At 31.9% G+C, this 26,025-nt stretch overlaps 1 protein-coding gene across 2 annotated transcripts; it reads left to right on the top strand.

Moving 5' to 3' along the window:
- The first annotated feature begins 18,664 nt into the window (after positions 1-18,664).
- Positions 18,665-20,497, top strand: LOC148206816 (BOI-related E3 ubiquitin-protein ligase 1-like). 2 transcript variants are annotated; one of them, XM_088104788.1, is made up of 4 exons: positions 18,665-18,883; positions 18,976-19,091; positions 19,180-19,538; positions 19,664-20,497. In XM_088104788.1, the coding sequence occupies exons 1-4, from the start codon at positions 18,837-18,839 to the stop codon at positions 20,183-20,185; spliced, it is 1,044 nt and encodes a 347-aa protein (XP_087960914.1). In that variant the 5' UTR covers positions 18,665-18,836; the 3' UTR covers positions 20,186-20,497. The 2 variants fall into 2 exon arrangements, with proteins under 2 accessions (XP_087960914.1, XP_087960913.1); XM_088104787.1 differs by having other exon boundaries at positions 19,177-19,538.
- Positions 20,498-26,025: the final 5,528 nt, after the last annotated feature.

Here is a 26,025-nt window from a genome sequence, read left to right as displayed (position 1 = left end):
TAGGGGCTAATAAATTATTTGAATTGAGAAGGTAGAAGTGTATGATGGATCTTAATCGTGCACCATCAAGCCACAATCAACAGTTCTATATCGTGATAATGGTAACATAAATAATTGGTTTGTTTGACAGAATTCAATCATGTGAGTTGGGCATAGATGTGCAGGAAGGTTGAGTGGTTGTATTTGCAAAGATCAATGCATTTGCATACGAAAGCAACTATAATGAAGGAAATAAAACTCTGACCGTGGTTGCTTAGACGGTCTGATTGATTGATTGATTGATTTATTTAGTTTTAAATTAATTGCATATAAATTCGAAAAAATGTTTTATAATGTTCAATAATAAGTCGATGATTAGAGGTGAAAGGAAGGAAAATATGGAAGAATTTTGGTTGGTTTGAAGAATGATTCAGAGAGAAAAAGAGGGTTGCTGGGTAAGAGTGATAAGAGAAGAAAAGTTTAGATCTAAAAATGTTGATAATTAGAAAAGAGGGTTGAAACAGGGTGTGCCAAAAACAAACTACGGGGGACAAAGATTAGATCCACGGATCTTACATGTAGACTAAAAATTGTACTGTTAGTTTTTGCCATCCACATGTCCCAAGTCACATGTTAGTCACATGATGTGTTTGATATCCCTTGTCACCCATTGTATAATGACTGAAAGGGATATCATACAAATGCATGAAAGATTGGGGCCCTAACAATTTGTGACGGAAAGGACAATTGGATCCAATTAATTAGGGTTATCAGTGGGTCGGATACCAGTGTACCTAATATGGTCCTTTGAGCTTAGTACTTTAGCCCGTGTATCATGCGTGGGTCCCAAATCAACTATTTTCTTTACTATTTTATTCTTTGCTTCCCCAAACGCCACTACAACAAGGTAAAAATCAAACACTCGTTCACACTTCAATGCTGTAAATTTAAACTTATCTAATCTCATGTATGAAAAAGTTGTGATTCTATAATTTCACATGTTGCATTTTAAACTCTTTCTGATGGATGTATGTCTTTTAAAGCTTGTGGTAATAATTTGTTTTAGTTGGATACCAAAAGTTGAAAGGCACACAGATCGAATTATGATGGTTTTATGGTGATAAAAGATTGGTAAGACAGCATAAAGATGTCAAGTAATGAAATGAGTTTGGTTTGATGGAAAAATGAAATGGGGATTTGTGAGCACAGGTAGGTGAGGAAATAATAATATTGAGTGAATGGGGATACGTGCCAAAATAAGTGAAGGGATGATGAATTATGGCAATGACAGAGAGGGAGGGTCATGAAAGGCAACAAAGCAACGTGGAGGCAAAGGAAAGGAAACAAATAAATTCAAAATGTTTATCAGTGACAGACACCCATATGCTGTGACCTATGGGATGGGAGAAAACCTTCTCCTAACTCACCCTTCCTCATCTTATCTATTCATATACTCTAATTTACCCTTCCCATTCACACCACACTAACACAATAATCAAATCAAGTCAATTCCTTTGCTTACAATCTTCTTACTTTTTCTCTCCAACACCATTTATTTTAAACAAAAACAGATTGCTATATATGCCAATCGGTCAATTTTACTTTACTTCAAATCATCCAAAAACCTATCTTTTAATTTCTGCCACACTACCACTTTTGTATGGTCACAAAATTTCTTCAAACTCTCTCTCTTTCTTTCTCGTGTGTCACGGTGAAGATCAAGTTTTGATTTTTTTTATTTGTCGCTATAATTGAAAAGAGAAAGAAAAACCACCTTAATGCCCCTAAGGGTCATGAAATGTCTATATTTGTTTATCCGTTCTACAATTTCGGTTGCACAAGTCTTCTGTATATAGAAAACGATCTTTTGTGTAGGTAGATTTCTTTTTTTTTTTAATAATGTATAGCGTTGTATGATCACCATTGAAGATGCATGAATGAAATGGTCTATAGATGCATTGAATTTATTCTTTCTCAAACAGCATGCAAGTTTGGTCAATTTCTGTTTTTTCCTCCCTTTAGCCAGAGGAATTAAATGAACTGTAAAGAAAAAAGTTTTGAATACTAGTTATGAGAGAGTCCCACATGGAATCGTTTTGCATGTTTAGGACTCCAAGGTAGGTTTTTATGCTTGTATCACATTCCACCACATCCGCATCTACATATTCTAATTAATATTGGGTTCTGTTCTTTCTTTCTTGTTTTTTTCCTTCTCCCATCCCTCATGCAACCTATTTGTTCTCAAGAAAATGACTTCGACCCAACGTGTCACAACAATAATTTTAGTACAAATTTCTTCAATTTCAAACCAAGCCAAAATCAAAGCTGTTCAAAACCAGTTTATCAGAACTTCAAGGATATCAAACTGCATAAATAAGATATAGATATACCTCTTTTCCTAATATCTCCAACACACTCAACAAGAGAAAGACAGCGACTTTCAACTTTATGGTAATTCTGTTCTATACTTTCACGTGTAGCTTATTCATAGTGTAAAAGAGTAGACCTATTTATGTATTTATGAAAAAACACCACACGACAAATACTTCACGAATATATTGTAAATACAAAATATAATATTATTAATTATTAGTTCTGATCAGTATTTACAAAAGTAATTTAGAAAGGAAAGTAAAAAGTAGACGCAACATGTAGCTAGAGGTTCATGTTATGTGTTGGGGATATCAATGTTAAGCGTTGGTGAGATGGGGTTTGATTCTAGCAAAAAAAAAAGCTGCAAGAATCATACATATGAGAGGGACAGAAAAGAGAGGAAGGTATTCTTTTTTACTACTTGGTTGTTATTTGCATGTGTGGGTCTGACGCGTTTGCGTTATTAATGGGTCTCGTTTTTCAAGATACATAAGTTAAGTTCCATTAGGTTAGTTTGAAAGTAGTCTGGGTGGAAGAGATTGAGAGAGAAATTAAGAAAACCAACATTTTCACACGATTCTTCTGATCTTTAATTATGTTGGAGAAGGTTTCTTATGTTAGTGGTGTTCCATGGCAGACCCGTGCTTCTCTTGTATTGTATGCCCACATAAAGAGGTAACCAAGAAACTAAAACAAAATCTCCTAGAAAAATTAAAAGGAAAAGAAAAAAACAAAAGAAAGAAAAAAGTTATCTGGGTGAAGGGTACTTTTTTACATGCAAGTTTCCCATTCCATACATATCATATATTCCTCCCATGTCCCACTCCATGAGATATTTATGTGGTTAAATTAAATACAGCTTAGCTGAACAAATTATTTTTGTATTTCATCATTGTTTAATGAAGAGAGATAATCTTATTAAAACAAATATTATATTGGTGTATGTTAAATGATGAAGAAGGTATGGAAGTGTATTGTTGGAAAGAAAAGAAAGGATGGAGTGATTTAAATGAAAGATTAGTGTTGAATCTGGAAGGAGCTTAATTGGATAATGGTTTGATTACAAAGAGGAAAAGCATGATTTAAGATTTGTTAGATGGGTCCACTTCACCTTTTAAAATTTTGAGTTCCACTTGTTTCTTTCTTCTCTTTTCACAAAGGTCCCCTTGCTTTTCCGGCATGTGTTTATAGCTTTTGTTTTATTGGAACCGTATTTATGGTTCAACAAATTATGGTATGGATATACCCTATATATGGTTTATCAATTTATGTCATGTGTTGCCTCTCTTTCATCATATACATTTCTAAAGCTACATTCAACAATCAACTTAATTTCATTCACCTCTATACACTTTCACAACACATCCTACAAACTTAATCACTTCTTTCACTTTCTTTAGAATAATATCTTTAAAATAATTCCAGCTTATAGCTCTCTGCAGTATTTAGTATTATCTAATAATAAAACATTATGCATGATAAAAACGTTCATTTTGCACCTTTCGTATGATTATGTTAATTGAAATTATACTTTGATCATTTTCGTAATTAATATTGATATTAATTGTTAGTTTCCATTAATGATTAAAGTGAAAATGAATTTATTATTTTAGTTGAAGTTGTATGTGATAAGAATTGAGTCTAATATTTACACACCTTCTCTGTCTTAGTAAACATTGACGTTAATTATCAAAATTTAATTTTATTAGAGAATATATTGTGATTTCAATATGATGTAGTCAATTTTGTATGTCAAATTTTAATATTATATCTTCAAGGAAAAATATTTTTTTTAATCAAATTTTGGCTGCTTTGAAATTTTATTCATTTATTTATCATTTTGAAAGTTTATGATGATATTATCTTTTTGTCAATTATATTTTACTCCCAGTCAATAATATTATTTAAATTTATATATTTATAATAAAGTTGGAAAAAGGAATGTTTGAAATTAAAAGGCGAAAAATCTTGATGATAATATATTAGAAACTTGAATTTTTTTAAAAATTTATTGTTGTCAATTCAAAAGTCAAATCTAAGATTTTTTATTTAAATAAATTTAAGCAAAGAATTAAAAATCTAAGGTCGTGAGTTTCAGGAGAGAATTTCTTCACTGACTCGTATAATAATACTAGATCCATGTATTTTGAGTCTTAATTAATTCATGACCCGACTTACTTAAATGTCTATGTAGATTAAAAATGGTGATAGTCAATATAACACATTTTATGTTTGGACTTTCCAATCAAAGTATCACATTTGATGTCAGATTTAAACGTGTATTCTTTTATTTCCAATAATGTCTGATTTAAAAATGAATACAAGTGATTATTTATAAAATAAAAAATTAAAGTCCAAATTGGTTATTTACAAAGGAAAAAACTCAATGTTCTTTGAAGTAGTCGAATATTAGGTATTTGGTGTTTAGTTAGTATATTTCATATATTCATTGTATGTTTATACAAAAAAAAAACAGTAAAATATGAGAAATATTAAAAGTGTAAGTAAAGAATATAAAAATGGGTTTGAAAGTTAAGTTCCCTTGATGAAGAAAGAAAGAAAAAGGAATAAAGCTAAATAAGTTAATTTGGGAGAACTCGAGGGAGAAGAAGAAGCAAAGAAGGTATCTAAAAGTGGAGTTGGAATAATCACATACTACATATATATTCCATTGCCACCTCATCTTTGCATCCAAAGTCAATGTATACATGCCATGCCATGCCACACCATGTCATGTTGATGGATTCCCTCTTCATCATCATGGTCCCCGTGAAGATGAGTCCATGATCACGATGGACAAACCTTCCAGACAGAGAGAGAATCTAACAATTATTAATTTCAAACTAATCACGCTCATTTTTAATTTCTTGCTTCTAAGTCAGGACAAACTCCTATAATTCAAAACCAGAGCCTTCTCTATATCTTAACTTATACTTTGCTTCCTCGCTCTTTTAATATAAATCATTTGCCTCTCAAATTCTCTTTCCTCTCAAATTCTCCCTTACTATATATACCACATTATTTCTTCTTCACTTCAAAATTCACAAAACAAATTTACAAATAGTTTATAGTTATAATCTCAACCCTATTATATATTATTCGTTTCTGACTTTATGTTATATGCATTAATTAAACTATTTAATCTATACATTATGAATCTTAATATTGTTCATGGAGAGAATGTCAACCCTATCACACCGCCCCTTTTCTCTATTCCAATTCTATGGCAGGAATTCGACTTCCACATCACTGAAAATCACTCGCTTGACATCTATAAACCTGCATTTGTTTCAGTGTTGAAAATAATTCTGGCCGGCTATAAAGTTTTCTCACTAAAAGTAATGGCGTCAAGTAAACGAAACGTATGCTGTTATTTACCACATTTTATTTGAAGAAAATAACTTCTAGGGACGAAATATTGGGAAAAAAAAACGAAACAAAAGATACGGACATGTTTGCATAAACAACGAAATGTAAGTATCTTAATTTGCTTCATAATAGTAAAAATTGGATGATCCGACTCAACAACGGGTGAAAACAGAAATGTCCACTTAAAACTTGCTAGAATAGACTCTTAACCTAATTCTGATCCACCATATTAGAAAGTGAGTTTTAAGCCTACTAACTCAACCCCACAAAACCGGCATGTAAGGTGAGATTTGCATCTCACTTATATATTATATTTTAGTCTTGTCTCTAGTCGATACGAGACTTCTAACACTGTCTTCCAAAGAAAATGCAGCCATCTCAATTAATCTCATATTCTACTAATTTGCAAAGATGTCACACGGTCGTGTCTAACACCAGAAATTTAAATTTACGGAAGTTTTAGCAATCAATCAAACTTGTGGATAAAATTTTAAGGTGTGTTAAAATTCAAACTACAATCAATACCTTATGAACTAGTTTATCCGCAAAACTTTCGCCTAATCCCAGTGCGAACTCAAACTATAAAGGGATTTTTATTAGAAATATGATTCTGTATATTTAAGTTCAATCAACTGATCCTTGAGTCATAAATGGAGTTTTTCATAATTATATACGTAATTTTATAATAGCTTCCAATGGAATTTATAGCTCAGATAATAATGAATCGTGCCAATTATTTACTCAATCGATTTATTCCATAAAATTATGTTGTGAGTGGGTATATGAATAACGGTACAGGTGGCTAGCTAGTTTAAGCGAAAACTGTAGTTCTTAATTTAATTAAGCAGGAGATACCGTTGCAGTTAATTAGGTTAGTGATCCACAGGGCAAAAGAAAAGGGTGAGTTGGTATAAATAGTAAGGCCTATTGGTACGTATGGCGAGGAGGAAATTTTGATGGCACCAAGTGTGCAAATGAATTCACCTAGGGAAAATGAAAACAGTGATGCATGATGTGATGGGCACACTATTAATACGAAAACGATATTTTTACAATTTTTTTTTAACAAAATTTATGTAGATTTTTTAAAATCAATTTTACTTTCGTTCTCGTCTATTGTTTGGTGTGTCATCGATTTCTTTCCTTTAATTGTTTTTGTGCTTTGTATTTGATATTTGTCTCAGTGAAATCTATTTTACCCGTTACAAGTAAGATATGTATAACTTCAATTTTTTTTGGGTGATAAATAGTTTTAATTTTTTTTGTTATGATCAGGTTAAATTAAAGAAGTTTGATTCTTTTTTAATGATTTGGAATTGTGATATATTTTATTATTAGTGTTGTCAAAATGAGTTTAAATCCGTGAGTCAATCCGATTTACTACAGGTTTAAGCTAGGTCGGCTCATCTTGATTGAACCCGTGGTGAGTGGGGTTGACTCACCTGGGTTGAACCCGTAGTGAGTCAGGTTGCCTCACCAATCCACTTTTTTTTTATTGAAATCAAATTAATTAAATTAATTATTCAATTCATATTTTTTTTATTGAAATCAAATTAATTAAGTTAATTATCCATTCATGACTCTAATTTAATAGATGAGATAATTCAGAAATATATCATTTGTTTTATCTTGTTTTTAGATCTATCTACAACAATTTTATCTTATCTTGTGCTATATATTTTTGTTAACGGCTATATGTAGTTTCTTGGTCAAACGATTGTCTATGTCTCATTAAACTAAATTGGCAAAATTTTATGTTTGATAGCTTAGAATATATAACAATAGAGTTCTTTCGTTTCATTTTCTTTTATATTAATTGGTCCAATTATTAGTATTTCAATTTGATCGATCAAAGTAACGTGTTATAAGAATCTCATAAAAAGATGGTGAAAAAAAAGTTAAGTGAGCCAATAAGGGTGAAAAAAATCTAATTATTATGGATGTAATTGTTTATTTGTGAATGATTTATGGATTTTGTTTCATGTATGTAAGTTTGATGTATTGTGGTTCTACAAAGTTTTAGTGGTTTTGTATTTTGAGTTTTCTTTTATAATAAACATGGTATATGGAAGTTGTTATTTTTTAATGATATTTTTATTTTGATCAATTTCAAGTTGATTGTTTTTGAATAAATAAGATTTGTAAAAGTCATGGGTTGTTTGCTGCAATTGTAAGAAGATAGACAATTTTATTATAAGCATTAGTAGTTTACCATGAAGTTATTTCGGTTATATTTATTTATGTAATTATTAGATATTTGAACTTAGTTTTAATTTTTGTAGATGCCTATAACATGAAACCTTAATCCCATAATGTGGAACTATTATATTTATGCAAGAACAACTACAACATATTAATATGTGTGATTGGATAATAAATCAAGAAAATATCCATAGAAAATCAATGCTTCAAGACATAGATTTATTTATTCCAACTTACTAATGAAGATTGTTATTTATTTGATCATGGTAATGCAGATGTTAGAATATGTAAATTTACATTGAAATGAGTGGTATTTTATGTTTAATTTTAAATTTCTTTCAACTTGTATAAAAAAGTCTAAAACTACTTGCCAGTTATGGGTGTTGCTCCCTCCACCATCTCATGTACTCCCTAAACCTCTTAACTATTTTTTTATTCCAAAAATATCCTACACCTACAGCTCCCCAGTATCTTATTACAACGACTCTCATTCACCTCCCAAGTATCTTGTTATGCTTGTGTCTGTTTATGAAGGGTACCTTTTTGTGCTTGTGTCTGTTACGCCCTCTCCATGGTGCGCGGAAGGGAGGGTGGTGGAGGAGTTTGAGATGGAGCAGTCTGTGCCACCTTATCTCTTCACGCTCGCTGTCGGGGCCCTTGGAAACAGGGAGGTGGGGCCCAGGATTAGGGTGTACGCGGAGGATGTGGCCTCTGTGTTGGACTCGGCGGCGGCGGAGTTTGCCAATACAGAGAATTTGGTGAGGGAAGGGGTGAGTCTGTTTGGAGCGTACGAGTGGGAGAGTATTGATTTGTTGGTTTTGCCGCCTAGTTTTCCTATGGGGGGATGGAGAATCCAAGGATGGTGTTCTTGACGCCCACTGTAATTAAGGGCAATGAGTCTGGGGCGGAGGCTGTGGCTCATGAGCTTGCTCATAGTTGGATTGGGAATTTGATTACCAATAAGAACAATGAACATTTTTGGTTGAAAGAGGTAGGGCTGGCCCGGGGATCTTTTCCTTTCAAAGTACTCCCTCGGCGATTTGCATTGAGGATGGTGACATTTGTTTAAGAAACTAACGAATATTCACATTCGTTTAAACTAAGGGCAAAAACGGAACGGAGAGGTGCAGAGAGCAGTGTGTGGTGGTGGAGGAAGTAACTCCCGCCAGTTATTTATGTATCGTGTATTAGTTATGTATTGTGGGCCTCTTTTTTTGCAAACCAGTGACCCAATGGAAGTAGTTAATGTATCATCATATTTAAATAGTCTGAACACTATCAAGAAAACATCACACCTTCAATATACTAGAACAGTTACCTAAAAAGAAAGTATATAAAGAGCCTTTACAGTTATCCAAAACATAACTATAAGTCAAGTTTTATACACATAATTTTAAACAAAACTATATACATATTTACAACAAGTTCTTACATTACAACTTCAAAGAAAACTAACTAAACTATACTACATTATACATCTCTTCCTTCACCGCTTACGGAATGTTCCACAAAAATCTCATCTCCCTTTGTTCACACCCATTAGGTGATCATTTCAAAACATACAACAAGCACAAACAAACAACAACACAAGAAGGGTAAGCTAATAATAAAAGTAATTCAATTCATTTCATTAATAAAACATCATCTAACACAATTCATTTACAAACCAAATCAAACCTAGGCATACATATGAATTCTAGACTTGACCAATCTGGATATGTGTATTGATGTCAGACTATGACAAGTTGTACACTTGTAATGGTGGAACGATTGGCCCTCAAGCTACCACTCAACATTAATTCGCGAATGACCTATGGACAAATAACATCAGACCATAGACTAAGATATCCCCGTACTCCTCACCACATAATATTTTTCCATACTTGAGATGGAGTGATTATTGGAGCGCCAAGATAACTTTCAAGATTGAGTCCCTACATCACTCTACTTGAAACAACCATAACGAATTTTTTCTTAAAAACTCTTCTTAAACCACACTTCAATACATACATACCCTTATGCAATAACATCATATAATTCAATTTATATTACTAAACAATCTTTAAAACCAAAAAACAATTTTATCCATAAGCAATAGAGAAAAGAAAAAAAAAAGAGAATAAAACATGCACACGGGGAAACTTGAAACAAAAGAAATAGGCTTAATTACCTACTTAGTCCCCATGTTCGGAGGTAATTTGCTGTTTAGTACCCGGTTTTAAAAATGTAGGCATTTGATACCTATGTTTTGAAATTTGTATCAATTGAATCCTACCCACTTAACGCCGTTATAAATCTAACGTTTCTGACATCAACTTTGAATTGTGGACGAGCGGTTGTGGACGATCGTCCAAACAGAGGAGGACGCTCGTCCAACACTGGAGGACGCTCGTCCAAACAGAGGAGGACGCTCGTCCAACAGTGGAGGACGCTCGTCCAACAGTGGAGGACGCTCGTCCAAACAGAGGAGGACGCTCGTCCAACAGTGGAGGACGCTCGTCCAACAGTGGAGGACGCTCGTCCAAACAGAGGAGGACGCTCGTCCAAACAGAGGAGGACGCTCATCCAACAGTGGAGGACGCTCGTCCAAACAGAGGAGGACGCTCGTCCAACAGAAGAGGACGCTCGTCCAACGATGCTCGGACGCTCGTCCACTACCGCTCGTCCACAATTCAAAGTTGATGTCAGAAAAACGTTAGATTTATAACGGCGTTAAGTGGGTAGGATTCAATTGATACAAATTTCAAAACATAGGTATCAAATGCCTACATTTTTAAAACCGGGTACTAAACAGCAAATTACCTCCGAACATGGGGACTAAGTAGGTAATTAAGCCAAAGAAATAACACTCTTCTTTTCAACCTACCTAATACATAACTTAGTTAAAAGATTCGTATTTATCTTAAAGAATCGTTCAACATGGTAAACCACCTAAATGATGTGTCTTTAATAAATGTCATTTCTTCTACACTTTAAGTTTTCATTCAAAAACACCCATGATATTTCGATAGGTAAAAATGACAAAAAAAAAACTTACAGAAATAAGAAAAAATCTTCACTATATACAAATGTACATACATGTACATTTGTGTGATGACTACGTTGACTAAGTTCACTACCTTTACTTAACATTGTGATCTCAAACTTCACGAGAACTAACACACTGCTTCACAATGTCTTCTACATCATTTCCACAAACAAAATTTCCGTCAAAGAAAAAGAAAAATGAGGATTGAAGGGAGAACATTTCCTTTCGGTGAGAACGGATGAAAATGTCATAATTTGCTAAGTAAATTTAAAATCACAATATTACAATTTGAAATTCCAACGTGGACAAAAAGGGACTTGGTCAACAATTTAAAAAATTATTGAAAATCTATTCTAAGAAGGCCACGTCAACTATGTTAAAGCTGGGTAAAAAAATGATGTCAAAATATGGTTTTTGTTATGAATATGGTACCTGTGCTTTCATCCGTTGGATCAGGGGACCACTGTCCTCTGCCTTGGGGTATTCAGTAAAAATTGTTCTTAACTCAACATGCTTTCGCTCCATACTCATTCTGGTCTCGGATTTTGGGAGCTAGCAAGCCTTTCTTTATCGTTTGAGAAGGCAACACATCGAAAGTGATCCACAATTTGGATTATTTAATCAATCCTATTGCAAGAGTTCTCCTGCAATGGGGTCAACTTTTCCTTTGTGGTCCACTTCCCGTTTCCAAATATTTCTATTCTACTCATTTAATTTCCTTGGGCCAGAATCTATACTTCTTTCAATCTCATTGAAATGTAACTTCAATTTTAAGCACCTAATTAATTGCACAATCTAGCTTAATTCCCAACTTGGATAAACAAAATTATTATCATCATTGGCTAAATCCGTGAACAAGAAAACTGACACAATGCACATCTCAATCGATTCTTACACTATATTTTGAGTTGAATAAAATTATTGATTTTCTACGTTTACATGACATCATCTATATTTATGCTAATCGTGGCATTCGGTCTACCTAGGTAATTGTTGATAAGAAAAGGAACACGTAATACATATTACATGCACGTTTGTCTTTGGCTTGAATGAAAATAAATATGGTCAAGTTTAAGGTTTTTGTTTAGTAATAATTTATTGATTGTAGTAGTCGGGAAAGCTTAAAATGAGGAATGGATTGATTTAAAATGGCGATGCATAGGAAGAGAAGCGCGGTTAAAATGCAAGGCGAGGCAAAGGAAGCATTGTTGAGTGAGTGATGGATCGGAAAGGATGGTGGGTAGGTGGGTATGAGTTTCCATGATTCGAGGAAAGAATGATTAGTGAATGAATTTGTGAAGAAGTGTGATGAGAAGAGAGAGAAGAGAAGCGATTGGAATGGGTGCAGTGAGTGGGGCCTAGATGGATGTGAATAGAGAGGGAAGAGTCAAAAGAAAAGGTGGTGTTGTGCCCACTAAGGAATGAATGTGCAGTGAGTAGAGGTTGGGTTAGAGAGTTAGATAGGTTAGCTATAGTGTTTTGATTCTTTTGCAGCAAACACACACAGAAGAAAAGAGAGAGACCACCACCATCTCCCCACACCTTCATGTTGTTTCCTCATCACCTCTCACGAGTCTCTTTTTATTTCCCTTCATCTCTCTCTCCACTCTCTCTCACTGCTCTCTCTGTCTCCTCTACTGCTTCTTCTTGTGACTGCCATTATCATCATCATCAGATACGCAAGCCAATGCACTCACACACACCCTCATCAATTATACCACCACCCACCTCCAATTTCCCATTAATATTTCCCTACCAATTCTTTATTCCACTCCTTAATCTTTATCATTACCTTATTAAAACAACAACAAATTCTTAAACACTGTGTACTTTACTGGGATATTATTATTCATCACACGACAACTCTACATGCATTACCAAAAATGGGTTAACATAACACCTCGCCCATCACATTTCCTTTTATTTCTTTCTCTCTTACCTCGTGATGCGCGGTAGGTATATTGGTATATTACCTTACCTCACAACAACCCATCAAATTTACTGTCAAATTACATCCCAATAATAATAATAATAATAATAATAATAATAATACATAGGTTTCGTTTACTATTCAGAAGATAGGAAATTTGAGAAGCATATATAGTAGACATTATTGGTATGTTTGGGTGCCTATGCCAGCCCACTAAGAAATTTCAGAAAAAGAAAACAAAGTGAAAGGCAAGACGCGTAGAGAATGCGTTCATCCACGAGAACCAACTGGGAGCCTATATATTTGTTGAACGTGATTGGCGATTTCGTTGGTTTAGGTGATAGTTCACTTCACTATTATGTGTAGGGCACAAACGGATGCCAGTCACTTGTCTTTATAAAAGCACATGGGATTCGCGAGCTATCTTTTTTTTTTTTTTTCTAGAAATTATATACCGTATGATATCGATGAATGTCAACAATGAAATAATCACGTGTTTAAGTGCAGCAGATACATGGGTTATTAGTTGTATCGTACCGAGAAATGCATAAAAAATTGTAGATGGGAAAAATGGCAATGTAGAGATGGTTGAAAGTTGATGGTAACACCACTGGGGTTGTGATAATGGAGGGGAAGGACAAAGGAAAATATTTTTTAAAAAGTAAAATAAATAAAAGGAAAACGTAAAAGGAAAAGGCATAACGGAATAGGTACGTAGTGGATTGGACTGTGGAGAAGTGGGGGAGTGGTGAACAAGTTGGTGCCATGTAACTAAAGAAACCCAGAAAAAAAATATAAATCGTGATGCAAAGAAATGGTAAGAAAGACAAAGTGATGGAAAACCTAGAAAATGAAAGGAGTTTAGTTTGGGTTGGAAATGTGTGGGTCAAAGAAATCGGGGTTATTGGCTGGACCAGGACAAAACAACTGTGTTAAGCAAAGTTGTTGTTTTCACCCAGGGAAATGCGCTACGTCTCATGACATTCTTGAACGAAGTGACTCACATTACCACCTTAATTTCCTCATCAGATCCTTCGTTTTGGAGTTTCATTTCATCATGCTTTTGTTTATTTTTTCGTGGAGTAGATAATCACGAATGCCAGTTTCAATTTTTAAAACATTGCTGCTAAATCCAAAATGCTTAGACTTTTGTGAGGCATACGATAGTATGATGTGACCAAATACTTGTTTTAATTCATAATAATCAAAGTTAAATAATAAACTAGTAGAAGTCACGAAACAGTTGGGTGGGCAGGGGCAGAGAGCCCAGCCAGAGAAGGAAAAATAGTTATAAGAATGAATTGCTTTTTCAATCCCTGCGAATCTCAAAATCTCAGCAAACAAACCCCAAGAACAAGAACAAGTTCACCACCATCAAGAGACCAAAACCAAAAAAATAAAAGCTCCCAATGGACAACATACTGTCTACCTAGCATAATCATAACTCCTCTGTCTCACCCATACCTTTAAATTTTACCCCAAGAAACAACCCCTTTGACTGGGCCTTTCATCCATCGACTCCATCATTCTTATAATATTTAATTATAAAACATTTCACACACTATTTCTCAACATTACAAACACACAATTTCTTCTTTTACAATACATGTAACTAATGTCACGCTGGTACCTAGTAATCAACGATCCATAGGTCATTGGTTTGAAAATGTTAACGAGATCGTTGGATTTTCAAGCGAAACACCACATTTCACTCTGGATCGACTGCTTTTGTGAACGCAACCTTGGATTATGGATTCCATACGATACAGGTTCCGGTTCACCTAACATGTAGCCATTGATAGTTTGTGTTGTGAACACGAAATTATGTGTATGAGGTCAACCGAAGGAGGGGTGTTGGTCCAATCTTGTTTTGGGGACAAGAGTTTCCATAATTCCGGGTAATAATTGTCAAAGCTACACGTCTAATAGTAGAATCTAGGTACCCTTAAAAAATAATTAAAGAAAAATCCGTTGATGTTATTATGGAGATAGGTATGCCGTTGGTGGAAGAAAAGATAAAGTAGAGAAAATAAAAGAAGAGACGAGAGAGAGGAGTGTTGATTGATTCATCGAGTGATGCATTAGGATTTATGAAGGAAACAAAGGAAGACAGAGAGGTTGTTGTCCTATTAACTGTATAAGCACCAACATTATGTACTGAAACAATAAACAAACAAAGCAGTGCGCAGATGGAAAAAAGTGGGGCTATACTGATTAAGAGGGTTAAGAAAACAATGTCTGTGTGTGAGAGAGAGATAGGAGCATATATTTGGCGTGCAGGCTTGTAACATTAGCATAAGAAGACTCATTAAAAATTAAGATAATATAGTAACGAGAAGAAGAAGCATATATATCAACTACATCCCTAGCCGACCCTCTTATTGGGACCTAACCAAAGACAAATTCTCTGATGCCATTCCAACCACTCTCTTTCACATTTCACCTCTTTCCTTTCTTTTTCGTCCCTTTTTTTTTAGTACTTCTCTCTCTCTCTCTCTCTCTCTCTCTCCCTCTCTCTCCTCCATTAATTAAACACACAAATTACCCTTCTTCGATTTTGGGGAAGATCACCCAACACCGGCTTCACTTCACTCTTTTTCTTCTTTCTCGGACAATTCTACCGCAACAACTTATTTTTCACCGCCACCTTAATACATCAAATCAAAACTTCATTTCATTTCCAACATCCTACTACTACTAATGTTTATCTTTCTCTTTGTTTTTATAAACTCTTCGTTACCCGGATGACCGTCTAGTCAACTATAGACTACAAGGTCACTTGTTATTGTTATTGGAATGCATAAACAAATTACTATCACGACCATTTGAGATAAGAAGATAAAACATCTGTATTTACTAAACTTTAATATATGAAGTGTCAAACACTGAAATGATTTTAACATCAGAGTCATCCAAACGGTTTGGATGAATGAATGCTAAAAAATTTCAAAGAAAATTGGTAGACACTTAAACAACCTATTGAACATTGCATCATTAACCTCAATCCTACACTCCAAAACATTCTCAATCGTCGAATCAATCACCGTTAATTCTAAGCTATATATAAAAACAAGCATCGATTAATTATAAACTTTACTTCGATTCTTAATGGTAACCTACCAATATGCTCATCTTGCCGACCATTGCTTAGGATCTCTATTACTCCTTATAAATAGTTTTTTTCTTAATCTCATTGATAAAAAAAATGCTATTTTATGTGTACGAACATAATAAATCATGTATGTGTTGTAACATGAATAGTTGATTTTCTAAGACAGATTGTTCTCTTTATCTTTACTCACTTTAGATGAGGAAGTTTCCTCTTTAGTAATAAGAATGAAACCGTTTTTTTATTTTCAAGACCTCTTTTGCATTTTTTTTTCTTCGAAATCATGCATGTAAAGTAAACATTCAAAATAAGATGTCACGAGCGAAATCATATAAATCTTACCCCGTATTAAATGACTTGAAATTTTGTAATTTTGAGAAATCAAAGTCAATAATGTTTAACATTGTAATATCAAACTACTTTGGTGGATCAGTACTTTTTCTTGTTTGATCACCCTCATTTTAATTTTACAAAAGATAACCTTGTCGTGAAGCAACATGCAGACCTAAATATTCGATGGAGGAAAAAAATTAGGGAAAAAAGGATGGTTTAGATATAAGATATTAGCAACTAAAATCAATAATTATAAACAGGTTTTAACGTTGGTTTTGCTGGCTTAAACAAAAATAGTCAATTTTGTTGTAACTAATTAAATCATGTCATGTTTGAAAGTTTCTCTTAATTGTGTTTTACTGATGGCATTAAACTTTGGTACGATAGTTTTGGGTGATTTGAAATAGTCTTAAATCCTCTTAATCAGCGAATCCTTTTCCATCAAAAAGAAAATTAGCAAAGAAGAGAACTCAACATAGCTCTTCCAAGCTGCATTCATCTAGATCCGAAATACCTTAATCCACTCCTAGTTTTCTACGAAAAGTATTAACACAGCTGTTAACAGCTTCAACATTCAGGACCCAGTAAAAATTAAACTTTTCTTTACCATTAATTTTGCCATTAAGATTTAATTACCAGTAAGAAAAATGCCAAAATTATCAATTGTGGAAGAGAGACAGAAAAGTTTTCTAATCGAGTTAAAGTTGGAGTCAGTTACACATTAATCCTAATTAACACATGACGTGTTTCTTAGAATACTGGATTATTATTGAAAACATTTTTTTTTCATCGAAACTATTATTTATTCATTAAACTGTGCATTTAAGTGAATATAAAGGACAGCGTGTATAAAGTGACAACCAAATTAAAAAAACAAAACTGACTTTTTTTTTTGGTGTCGTATACTCAGTAAAATGTATCAAATAAAAATACACCTAAGCTATTTTTTTATAATATAGAAAGAGAAAATTACTTGGTGTTCTCATTTAATAAATAGAAAATTAATTGATTAAATATTTTGTATATTTCTAAATGCATAATATAAATCTTATTAAAAATAGGAAAACGGGAAAAATTGAACCCATTTAATATTTAAACTCAATATCTTGACTAAGATTGAAAATCTCCAATCAATTTAAGAGTAATATTCAAACAAAGAAAAAAAAAATCAATGCTTTTATTGCATCATTTTATTGAAGTATCTTGTATAAAGTAGAAATACATTGTAAAAAAGTTTAATTTTAAAATGTTGGAAGAAAAGATTTAAGTTGTTGACCGGATGAAACAATCTATTAATAAAAGAGTTTTATGCATTCCCTTTATTAAAATCACAATTAATACATAATATGGTTGCTTTTCTTTATTTTAATTTTTTTGTATAAAACTGAAAGAAAAATGCGACAAAAATAGATAAGTAAATGGAAGGAATTTATTTGTTAGATTGGTTGTCAAACTTAAAAAAAGATTGTGATCATCATATTGTTGATACTTTGAATTACTTTTGGTATTATATTTCGTTTGACATTTTGGTAAAAATAAAATAAAATTGTAGTGTTACTATATTATTATTTTGGATTATGAGCGAACATTTAATATTTCCCTATTACATGGGCAGAGTTTAGAAAAGTATAAAATATATCTAAAAGAGATATAATGTAATAAATGCGAGAAGAAAAAACATATTAAGAAGTTGCGTTATAAACATTATGAAATATAAATATTATTAAATTTGTCAGTTCCGGTATAAAATGTTGAATGGAAAGAGTATTACTTATTAAATTTCTTATGTTTTGAAGAAGTTGAGGAAATACATACGAAGGGTAAACGAGAAGAGGTGAGAGAGTTAAAAAGAAATGGTAATTTTGATGGGAGTTAGAGAAAAAGAAATAGGAAAATAGTAAAGAAAAAGAGGTTGCGGAAAAAGCAAAGAGAAAGAGGGTTAGCGGTAGCGGCAGAAACGAAAGCTGTGTACCTCAGAACAACGCCAACCTACAAGAACAATACATCACCCATTTAGCAACGCCTCTCTTGTTAAAATTATAGTTTAATAATAATAATTCCGTAAAAATAGTAATAATAATTTGATTAATTTTGTTTGTATCTATTTCTCTCATTCGTTTTGCGTCTCTCCTGATAGAAATGAGATGGAAATGCAAAAGTGGTGTTGTTAATAAAAAAATATTATGGGGCAGGGTGAACGCGATTTACGTAGTTAATAATAGTAGTAAAATGTAATTTAGAAAAAATAGTCGGGAAAAGTATTTAAATAATATGATGGGTGTGTGTGTAAGGAAGGATAACAAAGAAAGAGGAGACTAGTTCTTAAGCGAACAAGGAAGCAAAGGAAAAGAGAAAGAAGGAGCGAGCAGAATAAGGTGTCTCTCTTGGACTGATTCGCTTCAATCGCATCTCTTACCTTACCACTCTCTCATCTCTATTCATTTATCTACCTTCTCTTTTCTTCTCTTCTCTTCTCATATCACACAACACACAACACAAACAAATCAAACTTCATGGCCGTTCAAGCTCAATATCCTTCCAATCTTCTCTTTCTAAACAGGTTACACACACTTCTTTTTCTTCTCATCTCTCTTTCTCCTTTATACATATCTATTCAATTCCTAATTCTCAATCTTCTCTTTCTCACACCAGGAACAACGGCCAAGAACTCCTTCAGTATTCATTGCAACAACAACAACAACAACAGGGTCCCCTTTTAAACCAACCCCATATGCTATACACCGACGACAACAACAACGACAATGGAAGTATGTTCTCTAAACTCTCTCTCTCTCTATGCTTATTCTCGGCCACCATTAACAACAACAAATATCATTAAACATTTCAAAATAGCAGGTAACAACGTCAACGACAACAACAATTCTCGCAAGAGAGGCCGAGACGACGCCACTGTTGCAAACAACACCACACCTTCTAATCTTATTAATCCCTTCTCTTTACAATCCCAACCTCCACAGCTTATTCATCTCTCTCAGTTACATAATCATCAACAGAATGTCGTCTCTACTGGTCTCCGCTTATCCTTCGATGACCAACAACATCAACAAAAAAGGCTACACCTTCATCAGAATCATTCTCAACAACTCTTACTGCATGCCTCTCACTCTTCTGCTTTCTCGTCTCTATTGTCCCAAGCCTTGGCTTCTCAAATCAAACAACAACGTGATGAAATTGATCAATTCCTCCTCGCCCAGGTACTAAATTTTCTTCCTTCTCCACTTTTAATTCGGAAAGCCGGTTTTTTAATTCCTTCGTTAGAAAGTTTAGTCTGTGGGGAGACGAAAGAATGATGATGACCGTTGTTGTATGGGAATATCAGGGAGAACAACTGCGGCGGACATTGGCGGAGAAAAGGCAGAAGCATTACAACGCGCTGCTGAGAGCGGCGGAGGAGGCGGTGGCACGGTGGCTCAGAGAGAAGGAGGCGGAAGTGGAGAAAGCCACCCGCAAGAACGCAGAGCTGGAAGCACGGGCGGCCCAGCTGAGCGTGGAGGCGCAGGTGTGGCAGGCCAAGGCCCGTGCCCAGGAAGCAACGGCGGCCACCCTCCAGGCCCAACTGCAGCAGACCATAATGTGTCAGGGCGGCGAGGAAGCGGCCGCCGGCGTATCGTGCGCCGTGGAAGGGCAGGCCGAAGACGCGGAGTCTGCCCACATCGACCCAGAGCGCGTGGTGTTAGCCGCGGCGCGTCCTAAATGCAGAGGGTGCACGAAGCGCGTGGCCTCGATCGTGGTTTTGCCGTGTCGGCACTTGTGTATCTGTACAGAATGCGATGCGCATTTCCGAGCGTGCCCAGTTTGTCTCACACCAAAGAATTCAACCGTTGAAGTTTTTCTCTCTTAACAGCAAACCCTCTGAATTTACTTAATTACCCTCACCCTTTCTTTGTCCATAGCACTGCCATCCAAACAGGCACCAAAACAAACTTCCTCCCTCATCAAACAAAATATAAATAAAATAAAAATTACATTTTTGTTCCTCTCTTTAAACTCACACGAAGAAGGTGAAATTTCACTTCATTGTTTTCTAATAGTAAAGTTACTTCCAGCCATGTACAAGACCACGTGACTGGCAGACTCATTTTATTTTTACCTTTTGGGCTGGAATTTCAATGGTTTTGATATATAATATTAATTAATATATATAAATATAATATATTCTTTGATTGATTTAAAATGTGGATGATCTAAATTAATGTTACAGAGTTTTGAGAAGTTTGTTGGGTGGTGATGTTTTGTTTCAGTTGGATTAATAAAGATTGTGTTGCGTGTTAAATTAATGTTTGATTTATATTTTTGATTAATTGTATGAGGTAAAAATGGTTTTTCAGTTGTCAATTTGAGGGTGTATGCTTGCATATGCAGTTAACTGTTTTTGTTGTTTTTTTAACTTGCAAGGCATGAGAGCATGGACGTAGATTTTGAGGCATTTAGGTTGGGTGCACCGTATTACAGGGTGCGCAAAAGATGGTTAAATTATAGAAACTTATTTTATTGTCTTTTGAAACTCACTTCAAATATTCTCAAGTCACCCACTATAAGCTAGGAATGCTGCATTGCATATTATTTCAATAAAGCATATATTTGCTTCAGAACCCTTTTCGCTGCTTTTTCTTTCTTTTTTTTCTCTCTTCTATGTTTCAGGATTCCATGTGGAATTCACAAAGGATAGTAATTCTTTTAATTTCTCATCTATGATTGATCAAAGAGAAATATTCCACCAAATAAAGTGAATATTTTGTTGATCTTTTCTGTCTGTCTGTGTATTCAACCAGGCGAATAATTAAGATTGTGTAATTTTCAAATTACTTTTTAGATTAAAGGGCAACCGACCTTAATATATAAAAAAATGTAGGATTTTTCTTTATGCATTTTCAGAATAGTGTTGTGATCTGAATGAATTGTTTGGTTGGTAATAGTTGTGAGTTGCTGATGGTTGTTTGTAGTGTCACATTGAGAAACTGGTGCACCTAAATAAATACTTCAACATTGTGTAAGGTAAGGCTGTGATAAAATGAGTCTTAGGTATGGTTTTCTGATTTCTAATGAAATTTAGTTAAGAAAACAATATATGTTAGAGTCTTAGAAAATGTCTTATTGAACTCTTTTTCATTGAAGATACTTGGCTCAAGTTTCATTCAAATCATAAATGGGTGTTCAGTAACCATTATTTGTCCTATATTTGATCTATTATGGTTTATTTCAGCATAAGGAATTAATCTTACAAAAACAAATGATTTTTTTTAACAAGCTTCAAAAATTGTACTTTTTGGATTCTTATTAAATCAAGGGTTTATAGGTTTTATATTTGTTGAATGATTATACTTTAACTATATTTTTTTAAAAAAAAAATACAAAAAAGTAAAAAAGAAAATAAAAACTAATTTAGACCTAAGCTTATGCTCAAAATATTTCGTGTTATTTTTATATTTAAACTTTAATTTAATACATTATTTTACATTTTTTTAATAATTGTTAATCAATTGAAAAATACTAAAGATGTAAAAGTTAATAATTTTACTGATATGATAATTTATGTTTAAATTAAATTCTAAAATGATAATTTGATTTGAAAAAAAGGATGATGTAAGAATTTATCATTCCAGATTTATCATTTGAAAAAAAAATATCATTATTTCACATTTTGGAATTATTAAACAAGCTTAATACATTGGACTAAATATTCTTTGACCAGTTTTCGCATTTGCATTAATTGGTATTTATTCATCAAAATATTCTTATACTTAATAAAAAGTTAAAATGAAAATTCAAAACATTGGGTAGATTTTTTATGGAGGAATATATGGGAAAATGTTGAAGAGGATTTATAATTATTCTTAAAGAAATGAAAATGGTATATGTAAATTGAGTAATATTATTTATTTATATACTATTAATTAAGAAGTTTGGTAAAAAGAACTAAATATAAATACATGCAATATCTTTAAACCATGAAAAAATGTCACACCTTTTATTTATTCCATTTCTTTTAGTGTTTATCATACTACGTAAGAGAATTATCAACTACAAAAATATTATATTAGTCAAATATACCTTTATTAAAAGAATTAGAAGTAATTATATACTTATAAATCCATTTAAATATATTTGTAAATATTAAACAATAAGGATATTAATGAAAAAATAATTAATACTTTCTTAATTTTCTAAAGTGGAAAATATTTTGAAAAAGGAAGTAAATGCAAGGATAGAAGGACTAGTAAAAGATTTTATCATTAAGTTTACAATATTTTTAGATTGATTTCGATGATAATTTAAAATTAGATGAGTACAACATTCGTCTAATTATTTTTAATATTAAATAAAAAACAAATTGAAAATCAGTATATATTTAAAATTATGTGTTTAATGAGTAGAAACATATGAAAGTATACGTTATAAAAAAATTACAAAATTATTCTAATAATTGTCAGTACGATAGGTTGGTTATATAGGAATTTAATGAGAAAAATTGAACAACTTAATAATTCATAATTATTGAATACTAGTTGTACTGGCAAATAATTGTACCATATCATGGCATTTTCATAATTCATGAATTGAAATAAATGAGGGGGGAAATTAACCAAAAAGGAATAGGAAAAAGTGGATGAGAGCTTTAACATGTTTTTCTTCTACTCGCCAAAAACAAAAACAGATTTTTCTTCTGCTAAAGAGTTCAGTAATTTTTCTATAGCAAATTCTCACACCATTCATCTAAATTTGTTAAGCATTTTTCTATAGCATTTTACCATTTAAAAAATATAAAATAACTATGAAATTTATCATTTCGTATGACCCTTTTATTTTTTTTATCACTAATAGGATGATATTTATTAATTAATTTGTGATAAAAAAATTTGCAAAAAAAACACAGGAAAAACTGAATTGAAAGTTTGTTTTATCAATGAATTTGAAGAGATATAGGTTTCATTTGTTTTTTCTATTAAATCAGCTCGAAACCAAAAATGAAAGAGTGTTTCATCCTACACTCCAAGATCTCATCCTGCACCTCAAAATTCCCATTTAACCTTCTGACATTTCATCATTATCCTACACCTTTAACTTTATAGAAAATTTTATTTTTAATTTTATTAAATATATTCTTATTTTTTTTCTTATTAAAAAATTCTATATCACCTTAATAATAACTAAATTTAAAATTCAAAATATTAAATAATTTTATATTTTAATAATTATTAAAATATAATTTATGTTATAATAATAATTATATTAAAAATATAAAAATAAAATAATTAAAAATAAAAATAATAACAAAAAAGTAAATTATATTAAATAGAACATTAATATATTCAAATATATTAAATTATATTAAAATATTAAATTACATTAAATAATTATTAAAATTTAAATAATAAACAAAATTTTAAAACAATTATTTATCAAATAATAAATAAAATTATATTAAATAAAATATTTAAATATACTAAATTATATTAAAATATTAAATTAAATTAAATAATTATTAAAATTTATATATAAATAAAATTTTAAAAACATTCTTTATCGGATATAGATATCCGATTTATAACTTATCGGATATCTATATCCGATTAACAAATTTTTCAAAATTTTGTTCTTTTAAAATTTTAATAATTATTAAATTAAATTTAATATTTTAATATAATTTAATATATTTAAATATATTAAATATGATTTTAAGTGTGGTTTTTATTTTTATTTTTATTCTTATTTTAGTTATTATTTTTAATTTTCTTAATAGAACTATTTTAAAAATATAAATTATATTTTATTAATTATTAAAATATAAAAATATAATAAATAATATTATAATTTTTATTTAAGTTTAATATTTATTAAATTTTAAATAAAAAGCAATGTATTAACATATTTTATAGATTTTAATATATAAATAAGCTTTTTAAAATTTTTATTTTTATTTAAAATTTAATAATTATTTAATTTATTTTAATATTTTATTATAATTTAATATATTTGAATATATTAAATCAAATTTATTTTTATTATTATTATTATTATATATTATTATTATTATATTATTATTTTATTTTTATGTTTTTAATATAACTATTATTATAATATAAATTATATTTTAATAATTATTAAAATACAAAATTATTTTAAATAATATTTAAATTTTAAAATAAAATAAATTAAATTATTATTAAGGTAGTGAAGATTGTTTTTAATAAAAAAGAAAAGAAAATGAAAAAATATTTATTAAAGTTAAAAATAAAGTTTTGAAAAAGTTGGAGGTGCAGGATGATGATGAAATGTCAGAAGGATAAAATTGGAATTTTTGGAGGTGCAGGATGAGATCTTGGAGGTGTAGGATGAAACACTCAAAATGAAAATAGCACCAAAGCCCAATATGAAGCAACTTAAAATAAACAAAACAAACTTAAAAGGGCCCAAAATAACTATTGTCGATCAATAATACTTATTATATTAAGTGTCATCTTGTTCCCAAATGTTTCTTCTAAAGAACTAACACTTTCACAGTAATTGGTTGTGTAAGTGTAAAGTAGCACAAAAATTAAACTTTACTTAATCTCTTGCAAACAATTAAACAGTCAACATATGCAAATAAGTATCATGAAATTTGACATAGAAAGGGACATGGTAGAAGGTTGATGCGTGTTTGGCTTTTGCATGCATGTTCCAAAATCCAAATCTAAATAAAAGTAAAATTCTGATTGTGCACACAAATATATGCATCAGAATTCAGATGTATTGACCCTTCAAAGTGAAGCAGCCTAATAATCCTTTTTAAGTTCACCAAGACTGGTGCTGGGACACTGCCAACAGAGCCAGTTCAATTGATTCCCCAACACAAAAAAAATAAAAAAAAAATACTAAATGATGATGCCCCTCATCTTTGTCACTGTCACCACCCTCTAAATTACTACATTTATGCAGTTACTATCAAGTGAATCAATGCATTGCATAGAATAGAACAGAGTCAGAAGAAAGAAAACAAAACAGTCCCTCTGTTTCAACTTCCAAGAAAAGACCCTTTAATTTTTTATGAGAGGGAAAAAATAAAAATACCAAAAAAGAAGCAAGGACAGTTTGAAAAAAAATAAGAAAGAGCACTGCTACTGCTACTTCTACAACTCTTAGTTGTCCTGTAGGAAGGAAAAGGAAAGCATGATGAAGAAGATGTAGAGGAAGCAAACAAGAAATTGGACAAGACTTGAGGCATCATCATCTGATGTGAAGTCTTCTCCTTCAAGTTCAATCATCAAAACTGGTGGAACTCAATTCAAAGACAAACTGATACCAATTTAACCAAAATCAGGGCTCAGACAAGTAATGGAGAGAAACACAAGGGTCACCACTATTAATACTCTCCCAATACAATAAATGTCTCTTTGCTTTCTCCTACATTCAATTCAAACCTTACTTTTTTATTCAAACCATAATTTCAATTTTCGACCACCTATGCAAATCAACATGTCTCCTTTCTTTCGTGCTGTTCTACCTTTTTAACTATGTCAATTTAACTTTTAATCCAAACACTATTATTATAATGACCAAACTGAAAATGATTATTTCGAACTTTACCATGTTGAAACGTATATACGCGTGAGTGTAGAGAAAAGATTGTATTGTCGACACACGTATTTTTTTAATAAATATCAGATCGTCCTCATGTGATCCTACTTCGCTTTGTCCACG

This window comes from Vigna umbellata, chromosome 1 (genome assembly GCF_029865625.1).
Source record: "Vigna umbellata cultivar VRB3 chromosome 1, Vumbellata_1.0, whole genome shotgun sequence".
Lineage (NCBI taxonomy): Eukaryota > Viridiplantae > Streptophyta > Magnoliopsida > Fabales > Fabaceae > Vigna > Vigna umbellata.
The sequence above is the reverse complement of the archived record's forward strand: the minus strand, read 5'-3'. Positions and strand labels throughout refer to the sequence as shown.